The 27,641-nt window shown below is 38.0% G+C and overlaps 1 protein-coding gene across 2 annotated transcripts; it reads left to right on the top strand.

Moving 5' to 3' along the window:
• Positions 1-172: 172 nt before the first annotated feature.
• Positions 173-27,641, top strand: STRADA (STE20 related adaptor alpha). Of its 2 annotated transcripts, XM_044677002.1 has the most exons (13): positions 173-215; positions 6,522-6,619; positions 8,187-8,244; positions 12,118-12,146; positions 19,275-19,377; positions 20,001-20,122; positions 22,187-22,295; positions 22,419-22,542; positions 23,764-23,935; positions 24,557-24,661; positions 25,206-25,447; positions 25,889-25,931; positions 26,244-27,641. In XM_044677002.1, the coding sequence occupies exons 2-13, from the start codon at positions 6,584-6,586 to the stop codon at positions 26,394-26,396; spliced, it is 1,296 nt and encodes a 431-aa protein (XP_044532937.1). In that variant the 5' UTR covers positions 173-215; positions 6,522-6,583; the 3' UTR covers positions 26,397-27,641. The 2 variants fall into 2 exon arrangements, with proteins under 2 accessions (XP_044532937.1, XP_044532938.1); XM_044677003.1 differs by lacking the exons at positions 173-215; positions 12,118-12,146 and having other exon boundaries at positions 6,579-6,595.

Raw genomic sequence — 27,641 nt, 5'->3', positions numbered from 1 at the left:
TAACAGGCCAGGCACAGTCCCATTCCTGCGTTGGTCGGACAGCTCCGTGGCACTCCACGTTCCTGCCCCGCCCCCGAACCGCACCGCCTCTACTGCGCATGTCACGTTACGTCCTACGCCCCACCCCCATATCCCTCCTCCCAGCAACCGGCCAAGCAGCTACCGCTGAAGAGAAGACCCTAGCGGGACGGTCTGAGCGCGGACTTCAGGACCAGGTACCGGCCGGACAGGGCTGCCCGAGGGCCGAGGGGGGGCCCAGGACTCAGCCTCCCATCTTCTCCGAGGCCGCCTCCGCCTGAGCCACCTCAGCGGCCGTGTCCGCCTAGCCTTGGCCGGTGCCTCCCCTCAGCCCCCGTGGCTCCTGTCTCCAAGGGCCTTGGCCTACAGAGAGGAAGGAGTTAGGCCGCCGCCCGTGTATCCAGGTCCCGGGGGACGGGATGAGGCCTCCTAGGGACTCGGGACGGGATCTCCGGGGACGGGACGGGACGCAGCCGCCTCTACGGGGCTTGTGAAGGGGGCGCGCCTGAAGTCCGGGGGAACCCACACAAGGCGACTCCCATCTCTCCGAGGAGTGTCTTATGTCCCCCAAATACAATGGAGGGGCCGGCCTTGGCATCTGGAAGACCGGGGTTCGGAAGTTCTGACCGTGACTCAGACTGACTGTGATCCTGGGCGAATCACTTAACTTCTCTAGGCCTCAATCTCTAACGTGTCAGTAAAGGAAATCTCTTCCTCTTCAGCTCCTACCCCGTAAAAATCACTGGTCTACTCCTCTCCCTCCCCAAAATAGGGTTACTGTTGTATGTAATAAAAGTGCTTACCTCATACAGAAAACAAAGGAGTTTCTTCCCGAATTGAACCCAGCATCCTGTACTATGAGCAGCCTGACTTAACCAACATATTCCTGTGATTACATGCAGAGGACAGAGAATCAGGGAATTTAGGCCTAGTTTGATTGTTTTTGGTATAACTAACCCAGATGGGTGATAGAAACACATCTGTAGTTATCCATTCCCTTTGGGGTATTTAGATAGTTCCTTATTGTCTTGATTTCTACTTTCATCCGATATACAACTATTAAATGTTTTAATGAAGAGGAAACCAAAAAATAAGTAATTCACCTAAATTAGACCCTTTACCTGCCTCAAATCGGATCCTACTAATTCATCATCTGTAAGTTGCAGTGCTGCACTAATCAGTTATATTTATATACCAGAGCAGTTTGAAGTTGGCTTAATGCACAGCTTGCATTAGAAGCCCATACAATAAAGAGGATTAGGAAGTAAAAATATCTACTATATGTAATTAATACATAGCCAAAAAAGGCCTAAATGTTGTCATAAAAGAAGTCTTTCTTCTGCACTCTGTAGCTTGTCAGTCTCACCAGATCTCATTCCCATTTGCTTTACTCATTCTACACTCTTACCCTCCACCACCTGACTTTCTTCCTACTGCTCTTTGCTTTATTCACTTCCTCCTAAAACACAAATATGGGTGTATCACAAGGCTCAGTTTTTAACTTTCTGTACTGTGAGTCTAGATTATTTGTCTAATCTCACACATTCTATATGGCTTCTGCTCTATTCAGGTGAATCCCAACTGTACATCTCTTTTCAATTCCAGTCCTACCCCATCTATCAGTCTGCTTAACATTTCTCCTTGGATATACTGCTGTTAAGCCTCCTTCTAGACTTAACGTGTTTCTGCCCAAGAAAACACCATTCTCTAAATTACTCTGACCTGAAGCCTTGTAATTATCAGAACCCCTTAGAAATGGAAGTCAAGATACTGAGCTCCTTGTCAGTGGATATATTCAAATGGGCTAGCTAGATTATCATTTATCGGGAATGTTAAAGGATTTCTGTATCAAGTGGGAGGTTGGATTGGGTGACATCTAAAAATTCACTCCAGTTCTATATTTCATTCTCTTGACTTCCCCCATGATCTCCTATCCAATCATTCACAACATCCTGTTAATTCATCTTCACATTTGTAACTCCCATTTTATATTCCCACTGCCATTTTCCTAGTTTACAGTCCCCTATCACTTTACACATAAACCGATTCTTCCCTCTAAAATCCATCCTTTCCATTGCTGCCAAATATGAATACTTTAAACTTCATTTTGTAGGTATGTCTTTTTTTTTTTCCCCTTAAAAATCTTTGGGTTATTCCCCTTTCAAAGAAACTCCAAATGGTACTCAGGATCACCTACATTTTTTCCTTATCCTTTATTTCCAAGTGAATTTCGTGTTGCTTCCCTTGCCAAAACTCTACTTCATTCAGACTAATTTATTGCCCATACATGTGCCATGTACACAACCATCTCAGTAACTTTTCTCATTAATTTTCTGCCTTCCCTCTCTGCTTTCCTGCCTTACTTGACAGCACATAGTTTTTCACTTCTCTGAACCCTACACATAATATCTATTGTCTGTAGTCTCATTTGGCATTTATTGCTGCCTTAAATTTTTGTATATCATTTCTGCAAGCATCTGCTCTCTCCAGATTGTAAACTCCATGAGAACTGGGATTGTTCATGTAGCATCAGTAGCATACAATAATCATTCAGTAATGTTTAATAATGATAAGAGGCAAGCAACTTTATTTCTTGAGTTTTGGCACTAGCACAAATACTGGTTCTTTAAGATTAGCTAGTAACTCCACACCCTCTTATAATTTAAGTGAAAACACTTCCAATTAGTACTGAATAGCTATACTTTTTGCTAGAAATGAATAAATATATGACAGTATCTTGAGTAAACAAATATATTGTGATATCTGACATTTGGAGCATTTGTAAAGAGTACTTATATTTGTATTTTGGAACCTGCTTATGTCAGATTTTAATAGTACCACTCAGCAAATTCCATAAAATCATAGAACTTTTCAATTTCAATTTATTGCTGTCTTTTGCTTTTACATGATATTCATGTCTAAATATGTCCCTTGCCCCAAACCAAATCAGCATCCTTTGTAACAAAGATTTAAAAAGGAAAAGAAAAAAATAAGTCAACAAAGCTAACACATTGATGCCTTACAGTATATATTCCACACTCATATAGCCTCCCATCTCTTCAGTGAAAGGAGAAGGGTACAATTTTTCAGCTCTTTGCTGATGCCAAATTCATTTTAATTACATGGAGTTTCCTTTTTTCTTTTGTTCTTTTTCTTTGCTGTGTTGTTTTTCTGGTTCTACTTCACTTTGTATCATTTCATTTAAATCCTCACATGCTTCTCTAAGATCTTCATATTTGTTGTTTCTTAATGGTATAGTAATATTCTATTATATTCATATACCATGGACTCATTTTTTGGGAACAAGAGGACTATCAATAAATCAAAATACTCTAAAAGGATTTGAAAGTTATGGCATTCATGACACATGTAAAACCCAGTGGAATTGCTCATTGGCTACAGGAGGGAAGTGGGAGGAGGGAGGGAAAGAACATGAATCATGTAACCATGGAAAAATATTCTAAATTAATTAAATAAAAATTTTCAAATTAAAAAAAAAAGAGAAAGTTATGGCATTCAGTCAGTAGAAGAATTGGGATCCAAGCTAGAAAACAAGCATCCTTCCAGAGACCAATTCTTTCAGATCTGGCTGTAGTAATGTACATCATTCATCCCTGATAACCTTTATTTCTCTTGCCTTTTATGACAGGAGTCAGGAGACCTGAATTTTAGTACTGGCTACTTGCTTTGCTTAAGTATCTTAGGAGTATGGTCTTGGGGGAAGTCAATTTTATCATCTATAAAATAAGCAGTTTGGGATAGATGATTTCCAGATTGGGATACGCTTTTCCCCTTACATTCAGTATCTGAGCAGGTGAAACACAGTTTACCATTTTGTTTGTTTCAAAATAATTTCCACACTTATGGACAAAATCATGTTAGAAAAACACTGTAAGGCAAGTCACCCAGCATATAAACAGATCACAAAACTCAAGAAAACCGTGTTATGAAGAAAGTTTTTACTGAGCAACATTTATAAAGCTATTTATGGTTTACAGCGCCCTTATTTGATCTTCAGCACAGCCCTGTGAGTTAGATGCTAATGTTATCCTCATTTGCAGATGAGGAAAATAAGGATGAGAGAGGTTAAGTGATTTGCCCAGGTCACACCAAAATTTGAACTCGGGTCTTTCTGATCCCAACTCTAGTGTTCTTTTGACCTCACCATATAATCAAAATCCCTTTCTCCACAGTTAGCAGTTACCTCTCACTTGCCAAATTCAATGACCATTTCTCAGTCCTCGTCTTTTGTGACCTCCCTGCAGCCTATGATACTGTTATCACTCACTTTTCATCTCTCTAGGTTTTCAGGACACTATTGTCTCCTGGATCTCCCGCTTATCTGACAACTTGTTCTCAGTCTTTTTCACTGGATCCTCATACCATAGAGATCCCTCTAACCATAGGTGTCCCACAGGGATGTGTTCTGGATTTTCTTCTCTTCTTTCCTATTTCATTTAATGATCTCATCAGCTTCCATGGATTCATTTATCATTTTCATGCCGAAGACTCTCAAATCTGCTTATTCATCCCTAACCTCTCTGCTCACTTCCAGTCTCACATCTTCAATGCCTATTTGACATCTTAAACTCAGCATATCCAAAACAACTCATAATTCCAAACCCTTCTCACTTCCAAACCTTCCTTATAACTGTCATGAGCATCACCATCCTTCTAGACTCAGTACCTGGTTGTCCTCCTTGGCTTAATCAATAAATATTTTATTAAGTGCCTTCTGTGTGCCGGGCATTGTGCTAAGCCCTGAAGATACTAAGACAGTCTCCGTTCTTAAAAGAAAGCACAATTTATTGGAGGAAGACAACAAAAAGTAGCTGAAAAGGGAGTGAAAAGAGGAGAGTACCTGGTGCAAGAATGTGTTGAAAACCAAGGGAGGGCCACCAGGCAGAAAATCAATAGATGGCTATTCCAGGTACCTTTCTTAAATGGAGGTCCTAGAAGAAGATCTGGTGCAGAACTTCTGTCTCTTCATGCCTCGGCTGTTGTATTAACCTGTTGGTTAGATGACCTGTCACAAGTATATTCCCACACTAGTACCTGCTACAATCAGTTGCCAAATGATTAGGTTCATCTGTATCTCCCTCTTAACCAGTAAACTCCAGTGTCTCTTTTTAATGTCCAGGATCAAATATAAAAATCCTCTATTTGGTGTTTAGAGCCTTTCATAACCTAGCTCCTATTACTGTTTCTGATTTTCATTTAAAGATTCATATATAAATAGGATCACAATTTGATGAATATAATGCCCAGTTTTGTATAATTTAATTCAGCAAACCTTTGTTAAGAGCATACTAGATGTTGCACAAAAACTAAAATATAATAATTCCTGCCCTCAAATATCTTACATTCTATTTGGAATAGGTTTATATTGATAAATATAATGAAAGATGATGAGTACAAGGAAAAGGTCAGATAAGGCAAGGAGTGAGGGGATACCAAAAATTTAATGGATCTGAGAAGTTGAGGGTGTCTAATTTACTCTCTGGTTTACTGAATTGTTTATTTACTGAGTGGTTACAAATTATAGTAAATTTTTAGGGAAGCAGTAGCATAGAAGGGATTATATGCCAATTCAAAACCCTTCCTTTCCATCTTAGGATCAATGTATATTGGTTTTCTAAGGTAGAAGAGAGGTAAAGGGCTAGGCAGTGGAGGTTAAGTGACTTGCCCAGGGTCACCTAGCTAAAGAGTCCGAGGTCAAATTTGAACCCAGGACCTCCCATCTCTGGATTTGGTTCTCAATCCATCAAGCCACCTGGCTGCTCCCCAGACTATTCCTTTTCTTAGATTAATAACTTACATGGTGTTGTTCATGTGTCAGGTCATCTTGCCTCCCTACCTTCTTCCCCACTTTTTTTTCCACCCACAAAGTACAGACAGTTAGTATTTTGCCAGTAGAAAATAACTTTCCTAGTTAAAAGAGAAGAGTTTCATCTTAGAATTTATTTCCGATTTCTTCCATAGGAATAGTCATAAAGTTTGGATATTTTTGGAACAAGTTCATCAATACCTGAACTGTATAGTTTATTTAAAGCTAAAGCTAGCTAAAATTGAAAAAAGAGGTGAGCAAGGAACAAAATTATAATGGAGAAATTACACTAACAAGTTGTTCTCATACACTTTATACATGCTTATTGATTGAATGGTTGGTTGGTTGGTTGATTCATTCAACTAGGGATATTTTTAGTTATCTGAGTAATATGTTAGAGATTGTCATGCACTTGAGTAAATTATATAGTTTCAACTTTTGTTTCCGTACAGCTTTTCCAGGACTTCAGACAGAACTCATTCTCTTGAACACAACACATTTTGTTTTAGGTCACTATCAGTTCCTCTGCATGGATGTTAGCAGCTATAATTTTAGATTCTAGCAATTTGTATCTCTCTCACTGGTCTAGTACAGCAACCCTAAGAACAAGTGCTTAACTGGCGTGTTTTTGAAAAGATATTTAACTAATTAAACCCGTTTCCTTTTTTGTTTTTAGGTTTATTTGGTTTTTTAAATATTCTTGAAATTGAAGTAGGCCTGCCTACACATTAGGATTCCATGTCTTTTCTTGTAAGTAAACCAGAGCGAATTAGGGTGAGTGTTTCTAGCCTTCTCGCTTTATTCAATATTTTTTTGTTTTCTGAAAAGCAGTATTTTATTTTGAGGAAAACAAAATACATAAAGTTGTAATTAGTTATGCATGTAAAATGCTTAAAATTATGTTTTTAGAACTTTTAAGTGAAGAATCACAGGTTTAGAATCACAGTGGTCACTTCATGAGAAAATAGTGTGTGATGCATCTTAGGCAAAGCAAGTAGCCACTTCTGTCTCACTGATGTTAGATATATTCAATGAAATGAGTTTTTGTCCTTTTACTGTGTATGCATTTGTTAATATCATCCTCATCTCCTTCATGGTTCGTTTGTTTTTTTCCTAAATTTCCATGTTTTTAAAAATAAGAATAAAATTCAATTACTGGGACTTTTTTTTTCCTAGATCATTATATTAAATTTAAGAGTACCTATGTCAAAACACAAGTTGAAAATTTCTTCTAATTTGAAACATTCAATTTTAACCACCGAGAACAGATATTGATAATGACTTCTTGAGAAAACACTTCAATTTTGTAAAACTATCACCCGTTTTACTGAGAATTACCTAGTTGTCAAGTGTTAGAGGGAGGCTACACATTATAGAAGCTTCATTTTTATAATTCTGCAAATATGCAGTCATATAAGTAAACCTTCCTGTCTAAAAATTAAGAAATAAATAATTTAAATATGTAGTGAATGTAATTTTTAAGATAAATTTTTAGGTATAGTGATATATAAAATATCAATCTTTGCATCTTGTGGCCACCAGTATATTTATGAACCTTACATATTCTTAATTTTTTCTTTATTTATTTGAATATAATTAGATAAATCTCGGTTTGTCTGTTGTCCAGTACACTGCTCAGTGGAAAGTATGTCCCTTATCTAAACTTTTAATATTAGTTCATGAATGGCATTTAGTATTGACTCCATTCCATTTAAATGTAAGTGCTTTTCCTGTTTCAACCCAGGTTGATTTAAGTAAAAACAAAGGAATGATCAGTAGGCTGGGAATTTTGTCCCATTTTTAATTAGGCTGATGAAGTAGACTATACTTTTATCCTGTAAGCTTACTCCATATACTGGAACCCAGTATAATGTTTTTGGAACTCTAGCAGAGATAAGGCTGTGTAGCTTGATTCATTTTATGTTATAGGATTAATATAGGCTTGTGAAGAAACTAGCATCTCATCCATTCTTCAAGTTGGCATTGAAAGCACTGAGTGTTTGTAATGGAATGGATATTAGAGAGCCTGAGGGTTAGTTTTGTGTCTAGAAAAGACTAAAAACATTCATTGACACTATAGCCCAAGACGATGTGTTTCTGTTTAGAACTTGGCATCAAATTGGCCTACTCTAAATATGAAATGAAAGTAATTGAATAGGCTGTTGTTGTTAGTGAACATAGAGAGAGACCTGAGGTGGCTTTTCAGAACTTTTTTCAAAGGAATGAGATTCAACTGAACTGAATGATTTCTGATTTTGTGTTTTTGTTTGCCTTTCTGATGGCTTTACTATGGGTTGTGGTTCAAAGAAATACTAATTCTCTTTGGGGTTTTTTTCTTTAGCGGTGGGTCTCGGAAAAATTCATTGTTGAGGGCTTAAGAGATTTGGAACTATTTGGAGGTAAGTACTATTTATAGCCTTTGGTTATTCTTTCAGGGGAATTCTCATTACTTCTGTCTTGAATAAATTTGCAGAAATTGACAATTCCATGGAGAAAACCACAGCCATTGATTATAGTAATTTATTTTAGCTTTTCTCAGAACTTTTTGATTCTCAAATTGATGATAATTACAGATATGGAAAAAACTTGAGGAAATTCTGCAAATATCCTAGAAAATAACCTAGGCCTACTTGAATTATCTTTTAAAAACTAAAGCATATGATTCTATTGGTATTTCCATAGTTGAGATATCAAGGAAAGAAAAATGAAATGTTTAACTACCTATTCTTTGAAAATGCTGTTATCAGAAAAGAACAGCAATTGTTTTAAACTCCCAAACTCACTAACCAACCCAGTAACTCCCTATCCCCCCGTTAATTTTGGTTTATGATAGAAACTGTTAAGAATACAAAAAATTGTCTCAGCAAAATCATCAAATTAACTTCAACTGTAAAATCTTTTTTAGGTGTTGATTTTAGGGGGACAAAGTTAGGGATCCTTCTCTAGATTTGACCATTTTAGCTATTCCCTCTGACAGCTATATAGACAGTTCTAGCTTTATATAAATTCACTTTATATAAATTGAACTTTACATAAAGAATTTTGATAGAAATCTTCATTCCTAAAAAACACCCACGTTAACTTTACTATACAGTTCCATGCGTGCCCCCCTTCTCTCTCTCTCTCTCTCTCCCTCTCTCTCTTTCTGTCTCTCTCTTCCCTTTTCTCCCTCCTATTCTCTCCTTCCCCTCTTCTCTCTCGCCCTCTCTCTCTCCCTCCCTCTCTCCTCTTCCCTTCCCTCTCTACCAAAAAAAATAAATTAAGAAAATGCCATCCAAATGAAAGCAGGAGGAAAAATAGAAGCGGTACTGCCAAAGCATTGGGGTTTGACTTGCAACCTTAGGTGCTGAGAGAGGAGACCTTTGTCCCACTCCACCTTCACATGTCCTTGAACCATATGCTGTCCCCCTCCCTACCCTCTAATTTTCTTCCTCCCTTCCCCACATTCAGGAGCAAATTCATATACAAGCAGTCCATTTATGTAAAGTGAGAACTATCTGTATTTACAAAGTCTCTTTCCTAACTTAATCTTGGATTAAGGGGGAAAAGTTGTTTTTTTCCCCCCCTTTATTTCTGTGGTTGATATATGTCTCAGGAGATTTTGTGCCTTTTTTAGTTCCTTAATGCCTCATTCCTGGTGTCTTTTAGCAGTACAAAACATCCCAGCGTCTACTGATTATAAATTTAAAGAGCCAGGTTACCAGATTAATTTAATTGGTTGATTAATTAATATCCTTAAGTAGTTGAAAAGTCAACCCTTATAGTTTTAGTACTTTATTGCAATAGTGTTACAAATGAAATTTGCTAATATATGATAATTTCCACAAACTGTCATCTAGAACAGAGTGTCTAGACCTTAAGGGGCTTCATGAACTTGGATAGGGGACCAAAAAAAATCATCTTTATTTTCACAAACCTTTAACAGAAATTTAGCATTTCCTTCCATTATAAAAGGCAATATTCTGAGAGGGGTTCCATAGGCTTTGTCAGACTCATAACAAAAAAAATAAGAAATTTGATCTGGATTAGGTTCTACTTTGGATACAAGTTGAAAATTAAAATGGCTACAGTTAAGTGCTCTGTCTTTCTGTTCCCATCTATACCTTAGTATTTTAATAAATCTATAATGAAGCTAAAATAACTTAGAACATTGGCACTATGATAATGTCATTTTTTGGAGATTCCTGGAATTGTTTTGGAAGTGTTTCTTATAGTGAATCTAATAAAAATAATGCCAAGCTCTATAGGAACTCATTGTCATGGAGATTCAGATCAGTCTATGTACAAGGGACATAAACTTTGGCCTAAGTAATTTTCAGAGCTTTTGGTTTTTAATTAGAGCCTAGTGGTTTCACTAATATGTCATATGGAATTCTTCCAGCCTGAAAATTGCTTTAGTAGATTCTGAACCAAATTTCTTTCAGTCTTTTCACCTGTTCCCTAACTTTAGTTAGAGAGGTTGATGATGTTTTCCAGACTTTAACTTTGAATATAATTTGTTATTCTTGGTCAAGAAAACAAGAATCCCAGTACAGGCATGGAGGTCCCTATTCTTAATTCTTCTCCACCCTTTTTGAATGATAAAATGCATACTTTACTGTGTTGTGCAGTCAGATGTCAGAGGCTTTATTATTTAGGTAATGTGCTGGAATACTCCTAATAGACAGCTTGGCAATTATTGCTGTGATATTAAAGTAGCTCATTAAGGCTAACAAACAGTGCTTTATAATTTAAAACCATTTTATTCAGTTTTATAGAATGGAAAAAATCTAAGGAACAGAAACAAAATTGATCTACATCTGGGATTATTGGGAAGGACTAGGTTGTTGTTAAAAAAAAAAAAATCTGGGGGGAGCTGGGTAGCTCAATGGATTGAGAGTCAGGCCTAGAGATGGGAGGTCCTAGGTTCAAAACCGGCCTCAGACACTTCCCAGCTGTGTGACCCTGAGCAAGTCACTTGACCCCCATTGCTCACCCTTACTACTCTTCCACCTAGGAGTCAATACACAGAAGTTAAGGGTTTAAAAGTAAAACAAAAACAAAAACAAACAAAAAAACCCATCTGTTTTTTAATCTGGCGCTTTTACCCTATGGCTGCTGAATGAAGAAAAAGCTCCTAATTTATTTATATTTATAAACTTGACCTTGGATATAGGTCTTAGCTAGAATAATAATTATATTATTATTGCCATTCTGCTAACAACAAGAATGTTGTGGGTAGAGAAGTCAGAAAGATCTGGATTCAACTTTTGGCTCTGGTATAGACTAACTATACAATAATGTGTGAACATAGGAAATAATTTAATTTTTCAGTGTCCTGGGCACCTAGTTGGACAAGTTGCTGATTTCCACTAGTGGAGGGAAACTTTATTCTGGGAGTTCTGCATATGAAGGAAATCACAGGTCTGAACAGGAAAAAAAAGATTGCTAATAATAGTATTATCACCGATTGATAAGCAAGTTGGTTATTTAGAAAATGCAGGTGAATACAAAGCAAAATTATTTTGCTACTTTTGCATAAAAATGAATAATCATAGCCATAGATATCTTTCTTAATAGTCTCTTATTTTAGGGAATCAGTATTCCAGTGCAGAATAGTGTTGCTATATTTAAACGTACTTATCTTTTAACTAACCCAGGAAGTGGAGTTGGTTCTAGGGATTAACAGAGATTAACTAAACAACTCTGTGTATGTGAAAATGAATTGTTGGGGGCAGCTAGGTGGCCCAGTGGATTGAGAGCTAGTCCTAGAGACGGAATGTCTTGGGGGGGGGGGGTGTTCAAATTTGACCACATATACTTCCTAGTTGTATAATTCTGGGCAAGTCACTTAACCTTCATTGCCTAGCCCTTACCACTCTTGCTTAGAAACCAATACAGACCATTGATTCCAAGGTGGAAGGTAAGGGTTGGTTTTTTTGTTTGTTTGTTTGTTTTTAAAGAAGAAGAAAATGAATTGTTGCTCATTATGTGTTTACTCACCATGGGCCAGCTGCTAGAAGGAACTGCTTTGTGCCAGTGATAAAAAAGACTGAAGCAAATGAGAAAACACAAAGTAGATGGTCCAAGTTTCCAAAAGCAATAATTTCACATATAAATCTTATCTATAGCATTTCTGTTCTCTGTGTATATGTGCATGTAACATTTTGTTGTAATGACACTTAAGTAGTTTCTATTAATAAATGTAATCTTAAATTCAGTAATTACTCTTCTGAATGTGCATATCTCTTGCCAAAAACCAAAAAAGTCAACAATGAATTTCTCTACTCCAGAGCAGCCTCCGGGTGACGCTCGGAGAAAAGTAAGTGATTTTTTTTTTTTTGTAGGCTGTAGTGCTATTGCCATTGCATGGAAGTGATTCGTTGTGGATGTTTGTGTATTTCATTTATCCTTTTTCATTACTTTTTATCCGTCATCTGTTTATTTGCCCTCATTTGTGTGGATTCAGGTTTCACCCTGGAAAGGAGACTTTTGGTGTATGGTTTTGAAAGTATGATCTTATGATTTTAAATTCATAGATTCTTAGATATTTGCTATTTTGCATTTCTTCCTTGTGGGAATTAAGGTATTATCCCACTCCAAAGAAAAAAAGGAAAATGTCATTTGGCATCCAAAAATTTGGCTACATTTGCCATTAGATTTCTTAAAGTATCAACGCTTTAACACTCAGCCTGTTAATATTAAGTTTTGAGACGAGATTTTTCTAGAGATTATAAAAAGTAGGACCTGGTACAAGTCATTTATATTAAAGATGATTCTATAGAGAGTTTGTTTTATCATTTGAAAAATCTGCAAGATATTAAAAACATGTTCTGTACACTATACTATAAAGCTCTGCCATTCCTTATTCTAGTTCATTTTGAGTAAATAACACTTAATGTAAACAAATTTATATAGAGCCATCTTTGATAGTAATGATCCTAAGGAAAAGCTAAGGATAACTTCTTAGAATAATTAGTAGCTTAATTTCAAAGTAAGGAAAAATTTTGTGCCTTGTGACTACAGTTGAGCAGAGGATATTGGTTGAAAGTTTTTCTCTAAAATCAGGTTTCATTTTAGTTCAACAAGCCTTTATTCCTCTGTACTTACATTCCTTTAGTACAGAGGCACTTCTCTTCTAGACTTGAATATTTCTTAATCCAAAAAACTGAGCTGTGCCTTCTTTGATTTATGGGATATTTATCCAGAACATAATGCCAATCTCATGAGTTTTTTCTAGTTTAAAAATTTTTGATTTTACACCAAATTTTATCCTGTGTGAAACCCTATGGGAAGCCATGTGGCTCTGTTTGTTAATATATAACATGTTCATTTATATGATCTTTTATATGATCTGTGGGGTTTTTTTAATTTAAAAAATTTTAAAACAAAACTCTCCTTTTGTGTTCTTTTCTATATAGCAGTGACTTATGTTTCTTTCTGTCTTAGAAGAGTTAAAATGCTTTTGTAGTGGGAAAAAAAGCTTTTAGCTAAATCTGAAACACATTAGTTTAACTGATCTATCACTGTAGTCCAAAGTTTCAGACCATTTCTTTTTAGTTTGAAAACTATTGTAAATTTTGTTTCCTTGCCAATGTTTTTCATCTTGCTAAAAGTTTGTCTCCTTGTTATACTTTTTGTTCTCCTTTAAGTGATAAACTAAGATATTTGTTTTAGAAAGATTTGTCAGAGAAAGACTTTCAATTCTAACAAAAATCTGCTGATGAATAGATCAGTTTGATTGGTGAGCTCATTACTTGTTGCAGAGTTAAGGAGGCTGTGTTTAGACCCCAGTTCCCTAACCCTGAATTCCCTGGTGGAACCCTAGTACTCAATGTAGCCAAATCACTTAGAATCATAGACCCAAGAACCTTTGAGATTTGGTTAAAACCCCACAAACTCTCAAGTATTTCTATTTGCTTTTGAGCCCGAGAGACATTTTTTTCCCTAATAACCACAAAGACTTGTATTAAACAGAAGAGGAGAGATTTTTATTTTAGGCTCTCCTTTTATTGTGTGAAATATTAATCACTCTGCACCCAGTGGGTTTGAGAGATACAGTGGGAGAGGAGATATGACTGCAGCATATAATTACAGCTTTCTTCTTACCTCATATTTTCTTATCTCAGTATATAAATTACCTCATTACAATAAGCATTTACTCTTTTTTAAAATTCAGTTTAGCAATATTATTAAATGCCTATTATATGCAAGACACTATGGTAGGTACTGCGAGTACAAAGATGGAAAAAAAACATTTCTTGCCCTCTGGAATTGGTCCAAACTAGCAAAGGTATGTTGGGACCTAGATGCAATCTCAAAAAATTAACACAAGTCAGAACATGCATGAGAAAGATAGAACAGGATAGGATGTGAGATTGAAGAAGAAAAGAAACATTTCTAGCATGTGGAGAAGCTAATATGGTTTTATAGAGGTGGTGGCACCCTAAGCTGGGCTTTTAAGATAGGAGCAGAATTTCAAAAGGCATTTGGATAGTCCTTCTCATATGGGAAGTTTAGGTATTCAAATATATAGTGGTAGAAGCTAGCTGGATGAGATCAAGGTGAGTAATCTACATTTTCCAGGAGCATATGTTAAATAAGCCTGGAAAGAGAGTTTAGACTTTGTGGGAACCTTTAATGTCTATTTAAATAGTTTACATGTGATTATGTAATAAAAGGCCATTGAAGATAGAGGACTTACTTAGACACTCAAATACATTATGCCTCTTTTTCTTGAAGAGGAAAATATTTTAAATATATCTCAAAGGCCAAGCAAGATCATTAATCATCTGCCTCTCACCCCTTATCTTGCCTAGTTAGAGAAGTGGTATGAAATTTGTTTGAAAATCAGAGGTAAGAGAAGACTGACAAAGGCCCTACATTTGGACTGTACTGTATTATCATTCACTGGAAGTGGACAGTTTTATGCTTCAGGTCATGACCTAAGAAGCTGTCTCTAGTCAAGGGTGCATTGAACATAGAATCAGGAAGATCTGAGTTTTAAATCTTGCCTCAGACACTTACTAGGGCAGAAAATATTTCAGTACCATAGATGTGAGCTTGTTTAAGTGAGTTGCCAGACCTTTAGCTTGCTACTCAGGAAATAGGACTTCAGAGTAGGAATGAAGATACTTGACTAACCAGAATAGGAAGCATGATTTGAGGTTGAAATCATGGGATCCTTTAGAAAGCAAATTGGCTTCTACTAGAGGAGCCTTGTTTCTGCCATCCTTTTATTTTAAAAGAAATCTGAACTTGTTATTAAACAAAGTGGAGTTAGCATTTCATGGAACTTGGTTTGATCTTAGTATTCCCAAACTACTACTTGTTCCTTGATTGTGTATCTTCCCACCTGGTGAAACTTTTAGTGTAACTGCAGTATATGTAGGATCTGTGGTATTTTGACTTTACTCTAATAACAAGACAGTTTTGTTCAAGTTATAGTAGCCATTACATATAACATTCTTAGAGTTTACTTTCACTGTAGATTCAGAGCACTGATATGTATCAAGTCAAATCTGGCCTTAGCTATTGGTTTCAACTTCCTGCTCTAGACAATATTATCTGCCTTTTGCTACTTAACCATTGCTTAAGATGTTGCACAAAAAAATGGTCACAGGGCAGGCAACAGGAGCTTTTAGGGTACTTAGGTAATCAGCATCTGGATAATGAAGACTGATTGAACTAATAGTTGAGCCTCTCTTCACCTGTCTTCATTGCCAGATTTCCTCTGGTTGCATATTATGAGGGATGAATATATACAGGGCTTAGACTTGGTTTCTTTTCCCATTAGTAATTCTAACAAGTGTTTAGAATTCAAATATATTCTAGGTATCATAGACTCTATGGTGACATGATAATAGACTAGGAATTAAAAGGTCCAAGTTTTCATCTTGGCTTTGTCGTTAACTAACTGAATTTAGAAACGACATTTAACCTAATTGAGTTTCAGTGCCTTGGTTGCAAAACAGGGATAATAGTAGTTTGCCTTTCTCACTTCACTGTCCTAAGCACTAAATGAGATGTCAAAGTGGTTCAAGAGTATACAGTTCTATATCAATTTAAAGTAATATTATTTCAAAGGAAGCTATTTCATCAATATGCCTTATTATTCCTGCCAGCCTTTAGCATAACCCCTCCATACCTTAGTAAATGATTTCATGAGTTTTTATGACTAAGAGTTTCATCACCTTCTGGCAAAACTTTTAGTGATGAAGTCATATTAGTATATTAGTGTATAGTTTGATGAGAGACTCAAGTAAGCCAGATCATCTGAAGGACAGTGGAAGGAATACCACGTGAAAAATGTGGAAAAGATCTGACAAGATTTCTAAAACAAGGGGCAGCTGGGTAGCTCAGTGGATTGAGAGTCAGGCCTAGAGACGGGAGGTCCTAGGTTCAAATCCAGCCTCAGACACTTCCCAGCTGTGTGACCCTGGGCAAGTCACTTGACCCCCGTTGCCCACCCTTACCAATCTTCCACCTATGAGACAATACACAGAAGTTAAGGGTTTTAAAAAAAAGATTTCTAAAACAAATATTTTGTCCAACAATGGCAGTGGAGCTATCACATTTGAATTCTGACATCACAATCCCCAGAGTGTTGCATGAGAATCTAACTTACTGCATAAGGCACTAAAGAAAATGAAAATAGGAAGACCTGCCCTACTGGACTTCATAGTATACCCTGAGAAGGTCTGTCCTGGAGTCAGCAACTATTTGAGGATGTTGAGAGGTGGAGCCTCAAGATTTATGAAAGAGGGAAGGGTATCAAATTTTTCAAAATCATTGTTGGTAATTGAGAGAGTATCAATGACTACTGACCCATATACCTGTTTTCACATTTATACAAGAGTTTTATGAAAAGAAACTACACACATATCAAGGGCATCTTTATGTAAGTTAGTACTTTTTATTGATGCCTTTTGTCTTTATGCCATAATTATTCTATATATTCTCCAGATCAACCCTTTCCTTGTGTCAAGTGAAGCATAATTTTTGTCATATATATTTTACATTATAGATAATATTTGCCTTAGTAATTTTTCTCAGGTAATGTTGAGTGACAGACTACATTTGAATCTTCAAATAATTTGGTTAAATGATAAAGAGATTACAGAATCTCACTGTGCTTATGGTTTTTTTACTGTTAAAAAGTATTTAATTTGATAGAACAGAATACTATCTCAAAGACTCTTCCAACAAAGTGTCTCCCATGCTTATGTTAAAATCTTGAATGATTCCTTGAAAGGTATACTAGCAGCAGAGGTAACTTTATTCAACCAATAAAACAAAGACATAAACATGCCAGTATGCCCAGCGTAAGTTCAAATGGGACAGGGATGCCCTGTAGATAGTGAGGTCCTCCTGATGCCCTTGTTTGCATATAACATTGTACTGATTGCATCAAGACCTGGAATATTATAACTTCTAAGTAAGGTCCTTAATCACTCAGAAGTGTTCAACCTAAATATCTACATAGGATAAAACAAAGTGGATGAAGAACATGTTGGTCCTGAGTTCAGTGTACAGTTGGAGGGATAGCCACTTGAACTAGTTCATCAGTACACATGTCTTTGGCAGACACTGCAGATTGGCAGTGAACTGACCCAGAATTAAATAAGAAAGGGTACCTATTGTACAATAAATATTGTATATTTATTGAGAAAATATTCATTGCTTTTAAAGGCCCCAAGTTTCTCCCTGAAATAAAGAGTCCATCTCTTTTCCTGATAACATATTTGTTCAAATCACGAAATACCACAGTTAACAGAATTAAAGTTAAGGGACTACAAAGTAGAATTATGGATAGGAAGTAGGCATGATTTGTATTAGCATATTGCCATCAAAGAATTGTGTAGGACAGTGGCATTAACAATATAATCAGGGGGCAGCTGGATGGCTCAGTGGATTGAGAGCCAGGCCTAGAGACAGGAGGTCCTGGGTTTAAATGTGATCTCAGATACTTCCTAGCTGTGTGACCCTAGACAAGTCACTTAACCCCCAATGCCCAGCCCTTACTCTCTTCTGCCTTGGAACCAATACACAGTACTGATTCTGAGACAGAAGGTAAAAGTTAAGAAAAAAATACATATCTATATAGCAAAGGGCCTGAATCAGAAATGTCTGACTACAAAGGGATGTGTTGTAGTTATATAGCAAGAATAGAAGTTAACCTAGGTCATGGTCTTCACTGTTTCCCATATGATGTCATAAAATCCAAAAGAAGTCAGCCTCCCCAACCCAACACATTGAGAGAACTTCTTATGAAGGGTCTATGAGGGCATGTGAATAAGAATCAAACAGAGGATAAGTTGTCTTCTTGGTGACTGGAGGAAATCACTTAATCTCTCTGGGACTCAGTTTCCTCATGTATAAAATGAAATGGTTGGTCCCTTCTAGTTTCATCTCTATGATCTCAGTGGGGGGTGGGGTGGAATAGTAGTAGTTATAGGTGGTGGTTGATAGTGTATATAAGGAAGAATGTGAAATAGAAGAGTTGAAATTATCCCTGCTCGTAATGCTTTCTCATTTCAGTTGTGACATCTCTGGAAAAGAGATGGAGACAACCTTCTTATCCTCCAGATTTTCATAGTTAAGCAATTAAACCACATTAACAGATATACAGATTTTGGAGAAGAAAATCAAACTCAATATTGATGGATTCCTCCTACCTGTCTCTATTTTCCACACAGGCACTTCTAGGCAACTTTATTTTAGGATCTTAAGGACCTTGTTACCTTATGTGTGAATCTCACATCCTCACTAGATGAGCTTTAACCTGATTTTGAGAATGAACAAGGAGCAAGTTGCTTCTATAGGGAATTGTAGCAGAACAAATTACTGCTTTTCTCCCCTTATTTAACTTGATTTTGCAGTTGCTCTCTTTCTTAGAAGTGCACAGGGAATTCTAATTATGAACCCTCTGGACTGAGAGGGACAGTCTACTATTTGAGATTGTTTAAGGAATAGCAAAGGGCCTGAAAAACAAAACTGTAATGCAGAAAGAAGGCCCAGCTTTCCATATAAATGTGCCCTTCTTGGGAGAGAACCCTTTTATAGATAGGATTGTCAGAGTCATGAAGGAATGAGGAGTCTTCTCAAAGGTCGAATAAACCAAATTAAATGCCAAGTGGAACTCATGCTTGTCACCCAACAGTGGAAGCTACTTTGGGTCATCATGAGGAATAATTAATTATCTCTTAGTTGTTTGCAATGATATCAGTACCAGTTAATGTGGTGAGCTGGTGTTTTATATGTTATCAAGCCAGCAATTTCTCTTTCTCCATGGATCCCAAAAGCAGAATACCCTTCCTTCATCTTTGTGTCAGGTTTACCACATTGGCTTATACACTCTTATTTATCATTGGTTTGTATTAAGATATCCTCACTAAAAACCTTTCACTGATAGTCTCTATTTTAAATTTTTATTCTCTTTCTTCTGCAGACCAATGAATCGAGCTCAGAGTCGATAGCATCCTCCCCTAAACAGGACACCATGAGCAGTTTTCTGCCGGAGGGAAGGTGTTATGAACTGCTCACAGTCATAGGTAATGGTGCTTAGAGTCTAGAGGTGTCTTCCCCCTTTTCTGGGACAAGACTTATCCTGTTTCAAGCAACTGCTTTGCCTATTTTAGTATCTAGAGTTGGGAGTGTGCTCCAGGGACAGTCAGCCAATTATCAAAAGTCCATGGTGCAAAGTTAGTTACTGGTGGCTAATCAGATTAATGTTCAGTGAGGATGCATTGAAATTAATATATGGGGGTATTGGATAGAGAACCAGGTGATGGGAGGTCCTGAGTTCAAATCTGGCCTCAGACACTTCCTAGTTTTATGACCCTGGCCAAGTCACTTAACCTCAATTCCCTAGTCCTTACTCCCTCTTCTGCCTTGAAATTGATAGAATCAATTTCACACTAGGTGAGAGTTTAAATAAAAAATATAAAAAAAGGAAAAGGAAAGAAATTATATACCAATAAATTCAAGTATTCCTGTGGCCTCTCCTTTTGAACTATTTTATATATATATCATGATTTAGGAAAATGATATTTCTATCTTTCCCCTCACCCTTCCTTGAAGCATATTGTCTTAGATACCTTTGTCTTTGTGTAAGAATGTTAGAAATTTTTGTTACTCTTAACTCTGTTCATGGGATTTTTGTTTTTCTTTATAGGCAAGGGGTTTGAGGAGTTGATGACAGTGAACTTAGCTAGGTACAAACCAACAGGAGAGCATGTCACAATACGGAGGATTAACCTAGAGGCTTGTACCAATGAAATGGTGACATTCCTTCAGGTAATCAAGCAAGCATTTATTAAACACTTACCATGAGTTAGGCACTATACTAGATGCTAGGGAAAGAAAGACAAAAATGAAACAATTCTTGCTGCCAAGAAACTTTCTATTAGGGAAATTGTAGAAATACAGCTATGTACCTCTGAAATGTATAATATGGGGCTGGGGGAGGGAAGGCAAACTACTAGTGGCTTTGGAGGTCAAAAGACAGACTTCATGCAGAAGGGAATTCTAGAGCTCAATCTTAAAGGCTACCAGAGATTCTGAGAGAGGTAAAGTAATAGAACCCTGCTTAAGGACATGGGGGGATGCTCTTTAAGGCTAGAAAAGTTAAAGAACAGTTGTGGCCATCAGTGATGAAACTGGGACATTTTGCGTCCTGGCAAAGTTTCCCACCTGCTGTTGACTTTCTGCCCCTAAGACTCCCTAGGCATCTCCTGTGACTTCTGAGTGGAGAATTCAGAAAATTAGGGATGATAGCAATTCCTTTGGACCCAAATACATTATTTTATTATGTTGGTAGTAGGCATGTTCTTTCCTATATAAAACAAATTAGCCAAATGATATAAGCAAGGGTTTGATTTCTCATTAACCTAATGAAGAAAGACCCTGGGAGGGAAAGTGGTATGTAGCAAATTAATAAGAAACCAGCTGAATGAAATCCCCTTCTAATCAGTTGCTATGGTGTGACACAGAGGTTTCAAAAATGCAACCATAACACTCCAGAGTATGACCCAAACCAGATTAAAGTATAATTGGGAAATGTTTAACAAAATAAGTAAAAATAAAATAAAACATATACAATATTTCATTTTAAACTAAGTCAATAGTCATTTTGTAGATATTTATGTATAGATTAATGGCCTTGCTTCTATTTGAGTTTGACACCCCTGGATGATAGTGGGAATGTTGTTATCTGGTTTAAATTTATTTTTAAATTCAGGTCTTAACTTTCCTGTATTCTAAGTTAGTGTCCACCAGAGGGGGCCCTTTAGTAGCTTCAAATACCCCTAGATTACTAACTCAACCCCAATCCGTGTATCTTAAATTGGAAGAGGAAGCAGAACAGGACCCAACATGGTTCCTTTGTTCTAGATGACTAGTGGTTTTCTCCAACACAGCAGGGCCAGTCTCTGGTTTCTGATAGCTCATGTTTCATAGACGATGGCATTATGATTCCCCGGAATCTTCTTAGCACTTAATTCTGTCTGATTTTGAATTTCACAGTGATAAAGCTTACACAGATGCTTTTAAGGAAGGGACCTCACATTTTGAAAATATTTGCTGAGGAAATGTTTTTTCTAATGTTCAGCCTTAGTTTTACCTTCTTTAATTTCTTCCTACCATACCTTCACTTGCTTAATCTCGTTTTAGCAAGAAAATACATATATTTTATTACACAAGGCTCATAATTTTTTTTGTGCCATAAACTCCTCAGAATAATGCTTTTAAAGGCAAATAATAGTAATACAGAATTATAAAAGAAACAAAGACTAATGAAAATAGTGATAAGTTCATGGGACTTCTGAAATCTATCAATAGACTTCTTCAGGTATCTATGACTCCAGGTTAAGAATCCCTGCTCTTAGCAGGTTTCTGTGCCCCACTACTTGGAGTTACAGATTGGAGCTTGCCATCATGGCTACATTGGACCTTGGATAATGTGATCATGAGATTGCCCCAGACTTTAAGCTGCCAAACTGAAAAGGTAGTTAACTCACAGAGCCTTTCTTCCTCTATTGAAACAATTTCCCTTTTTGGTAGTAGCCTGTGGGATAGTTTGCTGAGGCCCCTCCATTTTTACCAGCTGAGGCATACTTGGGCAGACTTTTGGATCACCTGATACTTTTATCTGTCTATATTACCTAGGTCTAAAACAAAGCAATGCTTTATTTCCAACGTGGCAAGGAAGTCAGTTGGAACAGTGGAGCAAGGATCCCTTTATATTTTGAGGGGAACTCTCTAAGCTCCTCTTAAACCTAGTACCCAGCAAGACCTTCTCTCACGTTGAAACCTATTTTCTTAGTTTCTCTTAGCCCTGATTCTAGCTACCATTCTTTTCAGGGAGAACTGCATGTCTCTAAACTCTTCAACCATCCCAACATCGTGCCATATCGAGCCACCTTCATTGCTGATAACGAGCTTTGGGTTGTCACTTCTTTCATGGCATATGGTAAGTGGGAAGAAATCTCTTATATGTGGACTATAATTGCTAGTAATCCTTAAGAATCCTTTTATTTGTAAATCAGTATTCACTCATTTACCTGTTACCCATCCTCTACATACATTTCTTCAGGTTCTGCAAAGGATCTCATCTGTACACAGTTCATGGATGGCATGAATGAGTTGGCAATTGCATACATCTTGCAAGGGGTGCTAAAGGCACTAGACTACATCCATCATATGGGCTATGTACACAGGTACAAATAGAACTAGGCCTGGGGAGTTTTCTGCTTTTATAGAAGATGTCTCTGTTCCTAAGATAAAAACTATAAGATTAAGACCTTATGATGATGATAATAATAATAGTAATCCTAAGGGATTAGCTGGAAACTAGAGTCAGCAGACCTGGGAATCAGAAGGCTTAAATCTGTTGCTTCTAGCCTTGTCTATGACTTGATAAGTTAAGAAATCCCTTACACCAAGCCTACATTTAATGTCTAATCAATTCTGCTCTCTGGGACTAAGCAGAAGAAATTCTTTTTCCATGCAATGACCTTCATATACCTAATGACAAGCTGCCATGTTCCCCTAAATCTTCTCTTTTCCAAGTTTAGTTTCTTTAGACAGTCCTTACATGGCAGAAACTTTAGACCCTTCTCCAACCCATTTTCCTTCCTCTGGACATTCTTCAACTTACTGTGTCTTCCCTAAAATGTAGCCTCCAGAATTGATCAAATTATTCCTGTTGTGGTATGAGCAGATGGGGTACAATGAAACTAAGTGCCTTCTTCATTCTGGCCACTCTGCTTTTTTTATAAAGCCCAAGCTCACATTTGCTTTCTTGGCTGTCGTGTTGAATATAGGCCACTCAAACCTCTAGATGTTTTTTCAGACAAATTGTTGTCTGGCCATCCACACACTTCCTTGTCTTGTACCTAAAATCATGAGTTTAAAAAAAAAACCTAGAGAATCTGATCTCATTTTGTAGATGGTGAAGCTGAGGCCCCTGAAGGTTAATGACTTGACCAAGGTCTTATGTAGTAATTATTAGAGATGAAGTCTTATAAAGTATTTTTCAAGCCCAACTATATTTCTTTATCCTGTTAAATTATATATTATTGATTGAGCATAGTGTTCTAGACTGTCAGCATATTTTTGAATCCCAACTTGGCCATCTCTCCCAGCTTTGTGTCATCTGAAAATTGTATAAAATTCAATGGGTGGAATGGGGCAATCACTGACCCTTTGTACGGCCAGTTTTCCCATCTGTAAAAGGATGATAACCTTTTAGTTTGAGGGATTGTGACCTTAAGTTGAGGCTGGTAAGGTCTCTGAGGCCTAATATGTGCAGGGTTATCTGCCTGCCTTCTTGCTTTTGGGAGGGAGCTAATTTACACAAATATCCAGACTAATGAGTTTGTAAAAAAAAGTGTCTTTGGAATTCCACTGTCTATGTGATCACATGATACCTCCTGTAGGAGTGTTAAAGCCAGCCATATCCTGATCTCAGCTGATGGGAAGGTCTACCTGTCAGGCCTGCGCAGCAGCCTCAGCATGATCAGCCATGGTCAGCGGCAGCGTGTAGTCCATGACTTCCCCAAGTACAGCATCAAGGTCCTGCCTTGGCTTAGTCCTGAGGTTCTCCAGCAGGTATGAACACTGGGCTCTGGGGATTCCATCTTTAAATTCCTGAGGGAGCCAATAAAGCTTTCAGAATGGATTGGGATTGGATAGAAAGAAAGAAGAGCTTCGGGCAGACTAACCTTTCTATAAAGGAGGAGATCTCAATGGCAAATTGGCTATTATTTTCTACGTGTTACGGGGAGCCTTTGGCTTTTCTTTTCTGATACTCCCAAAGTTAGACATAATGGCGTCTTTCCTTACTGACCTTTATCTCTATTTTCCTATCATCATGAAGGTCTGCTGCAGGAGGGTAACAGAAAGGTATGGTCCACCTTAAAAGAGTTAGCATTGATCATTCTCAAGAGATGGGAATTGTTTGCTGCCATTTGGATCCCTAGCCCCTAAGCCAGAGTTTGGGAGTCCAGTACTTCTTTCTACATTTGGTCATTACCAAGCATCTGTTTCTTTTAAAATAATGCAGCAACCAGTTAACTCTCCATCCAATATTGTTGGCAAGCAGTGCCTCAGTAGCCAGTGCTGTTTTTGAGATTAGCATTCTTTTCCCTTTCCTGGTCCTTATCTCTATCCCTAAGAGCAGAGACCAAGGCTCCAGATGGAGTGATCTGTGGCTGTTCTCTCCTGACTTAGAATCTTCAGGGTTATGATGCCAAATCTGACATCTACAGTGTGGGAATCACAGCCTGTGAGCTGGCCAATGGCCACGTCCCCTTTAAGGACATGCCTGCTACCCAGGTGAGCCTAAATTGCCTGCTTTCTCCATTCCTGATCTGCCCCTGACCTTGCTTCCTCCACTGCCCATGCTTCAGAATTGGCTCAGGAAGGAGCGCTACAAGAAGCTGTGAATTGAACATTTGGCCAGGGATCTTGGGGAGCTGGGGAGGAATATATTCTATGATGGACAAGTGAAATTGTTACTGTGGGGGTAAGAGTTTTGTTGTTAGAGGTTCTTTATCCTTTATATATGGGATAAAGGCCTAATTTGCTCTTGCTGTGGAAAACAGAAGATTCCTTGAGGTAACCCATTCACTTACCCAGTGGACAACATTGCTTTAAACAAGTTGAACTTATCTTACCTACCTTCCCTATCCCTTTCCTTACTCCTAAGAGTTCCTATTTGTGCATTAAGATGCATTTTGGGGAGGGAATGGTGGAGAGAAAACCCATAAATCCAATTCCCAGGGACTGCTGAGGAGTCCTATCTTTAATATTGGTAGGGCATAAAACACATACACATACAGCATATTGTAAATTAACTAATCAAACAGACCTTTCACAGATGCTTCTGGAAAAGCTAAATGGGACAGTGCCCTGCCTGCTGGATACAACCACCATCCCTGCTGAAGAGCTGACCATGAATACTTCCCGTTCAGGTGCCAACTCTGGCCTGAATGAGGGTCTTGCCGCCAGCACCACCCGGAACTCCAATGGGGACTCCCCCCCACACCCTTACCATCGCACTTTCTCTCCCCACTTCCACCACTTTGTGGAACAATGCCTACAACGCAGCCCTGACTTCAGGTAGTGCCTGTTAAGCCTGAGCTGGGTAGGGAGTTTGGGAGGAGTGCTTTCTGAAGAATATGAGACTTGAATCCCTTTTGGGAGTTGTAGTAGGTAGGAAATGTGTACTTTCTCTCTTAAAGTACTTTATTCCCCCAAAAAGATAAATATATATATAAAGATCAGGAATCAATGGGGATTGAGAGGTCAGTGGACTTGCTAAAAAAGCAAGAATGGAAAGCTTTAGTTGTCATCTCTCTTTGCCACTGTGGACCTGAGGAGACTGGTGATTTGTACTGGGCTTTCAGAATGGGGGAAAGGTTTGAGTGGCAGGGCTGTGTGAGCTCTCCTGTTTTCTCCCAGTTCCTCAGGATGATCATTTCTAAAGATGTCTGGATAAATTTCTAGGACATCCAGAATCCAGGATAGCTGGAGTAACTGGCCTTTTTCTTTTCTCTATAGGCCGAGTGCCAGCACCCTACTGAACCATTCATTTTTCAAGCAGGTACTGTAGCTTCTTCCCTTAGTTCTTTATTTTCTCAGAGTTTTGACATCACATGCCTTTTAGTTGAAGGGTCCTACAGTATTATCTCCACCTTATGGACAGGAGAAATTGCCTATTAGTTCTTCAAAAAGCATTTAAACGATTACATTTAAAATGGTGCTGCTTTTCCATAGCAGCTGCATAAGAACTACTGTTTTCTCATAGACTTCTTGGTTTAAGGATCCCTCTGTTCCTCCCATCTGACTTCTTGCTCTAAGGCATTTTGGAAATATAGGCACAGAAGACAGTTCCCATATGTTTTTCATTCCCCAGATCAAGCGACGTGCCTCAGAGGCCCTTCCTGAATTGCTCCGCCCTGTCTCCCCCATCACCAACTTTGAAGGCAGCCAACCCCAGGACCCCAGTGGCATCTTTGGCCTGGTATCAAGCCTGGATGAGCTGGAGATGGACGACTGGGAATTCTGATCCCCTGGAGGTTATGTTTGTTCCCCATATCCCTGAAGACTTGATGGGGGTGTGGGACTATTCCTAAGGGTTAGGACTTTCATGCCCTCCTGAATACAGATTGTATGAGAAGGAAGGACAGCTCTGATAATAGAGCTGACTGCTTTCTGTTTGGGGGAGGTGGTTGTGGCTGGGCACCTTGCCCTTTTCTGCTCCATGACCATAGGGCACAAGTGGATACCTGTATCTAAAGGTCAAAAGCAACCAAGCATCTGTCATTCTCTCTCAGGCTCAGATCACCTCTGCCTGAGTCTATAAGAAGGAATGGGAAGGAGGATGGAGGAGAAAGTTGTTTTAGGCCTTGAAGGTAGAATCCCGATTCCTAGGTTTTTGGTCCCCACACAAAGGGCTAATCAAGGGAGCTATCTCCCCTCTTTTTCCCTCCCTTTCTTTCCCTTGGAGCAGGTTAGTATCTTCCATGGAGAGGAAAAGTTGAGGAACCCAGTCTCTCCCCTTCACACACCCTCTCTTAGAGCAGAAGGGAAGGTTTATTTGTTTTTTAATCCTTATTTTATAACCTATCCCCTTTCTATCATCCTGCTGCAGCAGGGACAGTTAAGCCTGGCACAAACCCCTACTAAGTCTCAGGACCTGGCAGTTCAACCTCAGAGCTTATATTGTCTTCCTACAGGTCACCTGGGTTCCTAATCTTTCCCTAGCAATAGTAAACCACCTCAGAGCCACTGGCCACCTGCCTTGGTGCTTTCCTCAAAGGCCATGCATGGTTTCTGGGTTTAACCTAGAGCTCAACCTTTCCAACTATTTGTTAGTTTTGTTGCCAACATAAATTAAAATTTTCGTTGAGTTCATGAAATATGGTATCCTTTTCTTTTTCTTTCTACCAATTCCTGCAGTTCTGCTTTCTGTTCTATGCTTACAGACCTTTGATATATTGGTTAAAATCCATTGCCAATTAGCCTCGTATTTTCTGTATGACATTCAGAAATATATTGTGGAAGAGCATTGCTCTCTTTGATAAACCCCTAGAGATTAGGGATGTATCCTTGCCTAATAATTGTAGAGTTGGCATCCATTGATTTAACGAAACCATTTTGTTAAAAGACCCTACCACATGTACTTCCCTTTGTTTTAGTAATTCTTTTTCAACCAAAATGGATATCTACAAAAGTTTTCTGTTAAGGATCTGAGACTCTGGATGGGAGAAATGTCTCTATGGAATAAAAAGGGGAATATAGATTAAGGGAC

Source organism: Gracilinanus agilis, chromosome 4 (genome assembly GCF_016433145.1).
Source record: "Gracilinanus agilis isolate LMUSP501 chromosome 4, AgileGrace, whole genome shotgun sequence".
NCBI lineage: Eukaryota > Metazoa > Chordata > Mammalia > Didelphimorphia > Didelphidae > Gracilinanus > Gracilinanus agilis.
Note: the sequence above shows the minus strand (reverse complement) of the source record. Positions and strands in the feature narration are given on the sequence as shown.

Excerpts from the sequence above, each read along its gene's own strand:
- STRADA (XM_044677002.1), top strand. The coding sequence starts at position 6,584 with ATGTCTTTTCTTGTAAGTAAACCAGAGCGAATTAGG. Across the intron at positions 6,620-8,186 it reads GTAAACCAGAGCGAATTAGG|CGGTGGGTCTCGGAAAAATT; the intron begins GTGAGTGTTTCT and ends TTTTTTCTTTAG. Across the intron at positions 22,543-23,763 it reads CATATGGGCTATGTACACAG|GAGTGTTAAAGCCAGCCATA; the intron begins GTACAAATAGAA and ends TACCTCCTGTAG.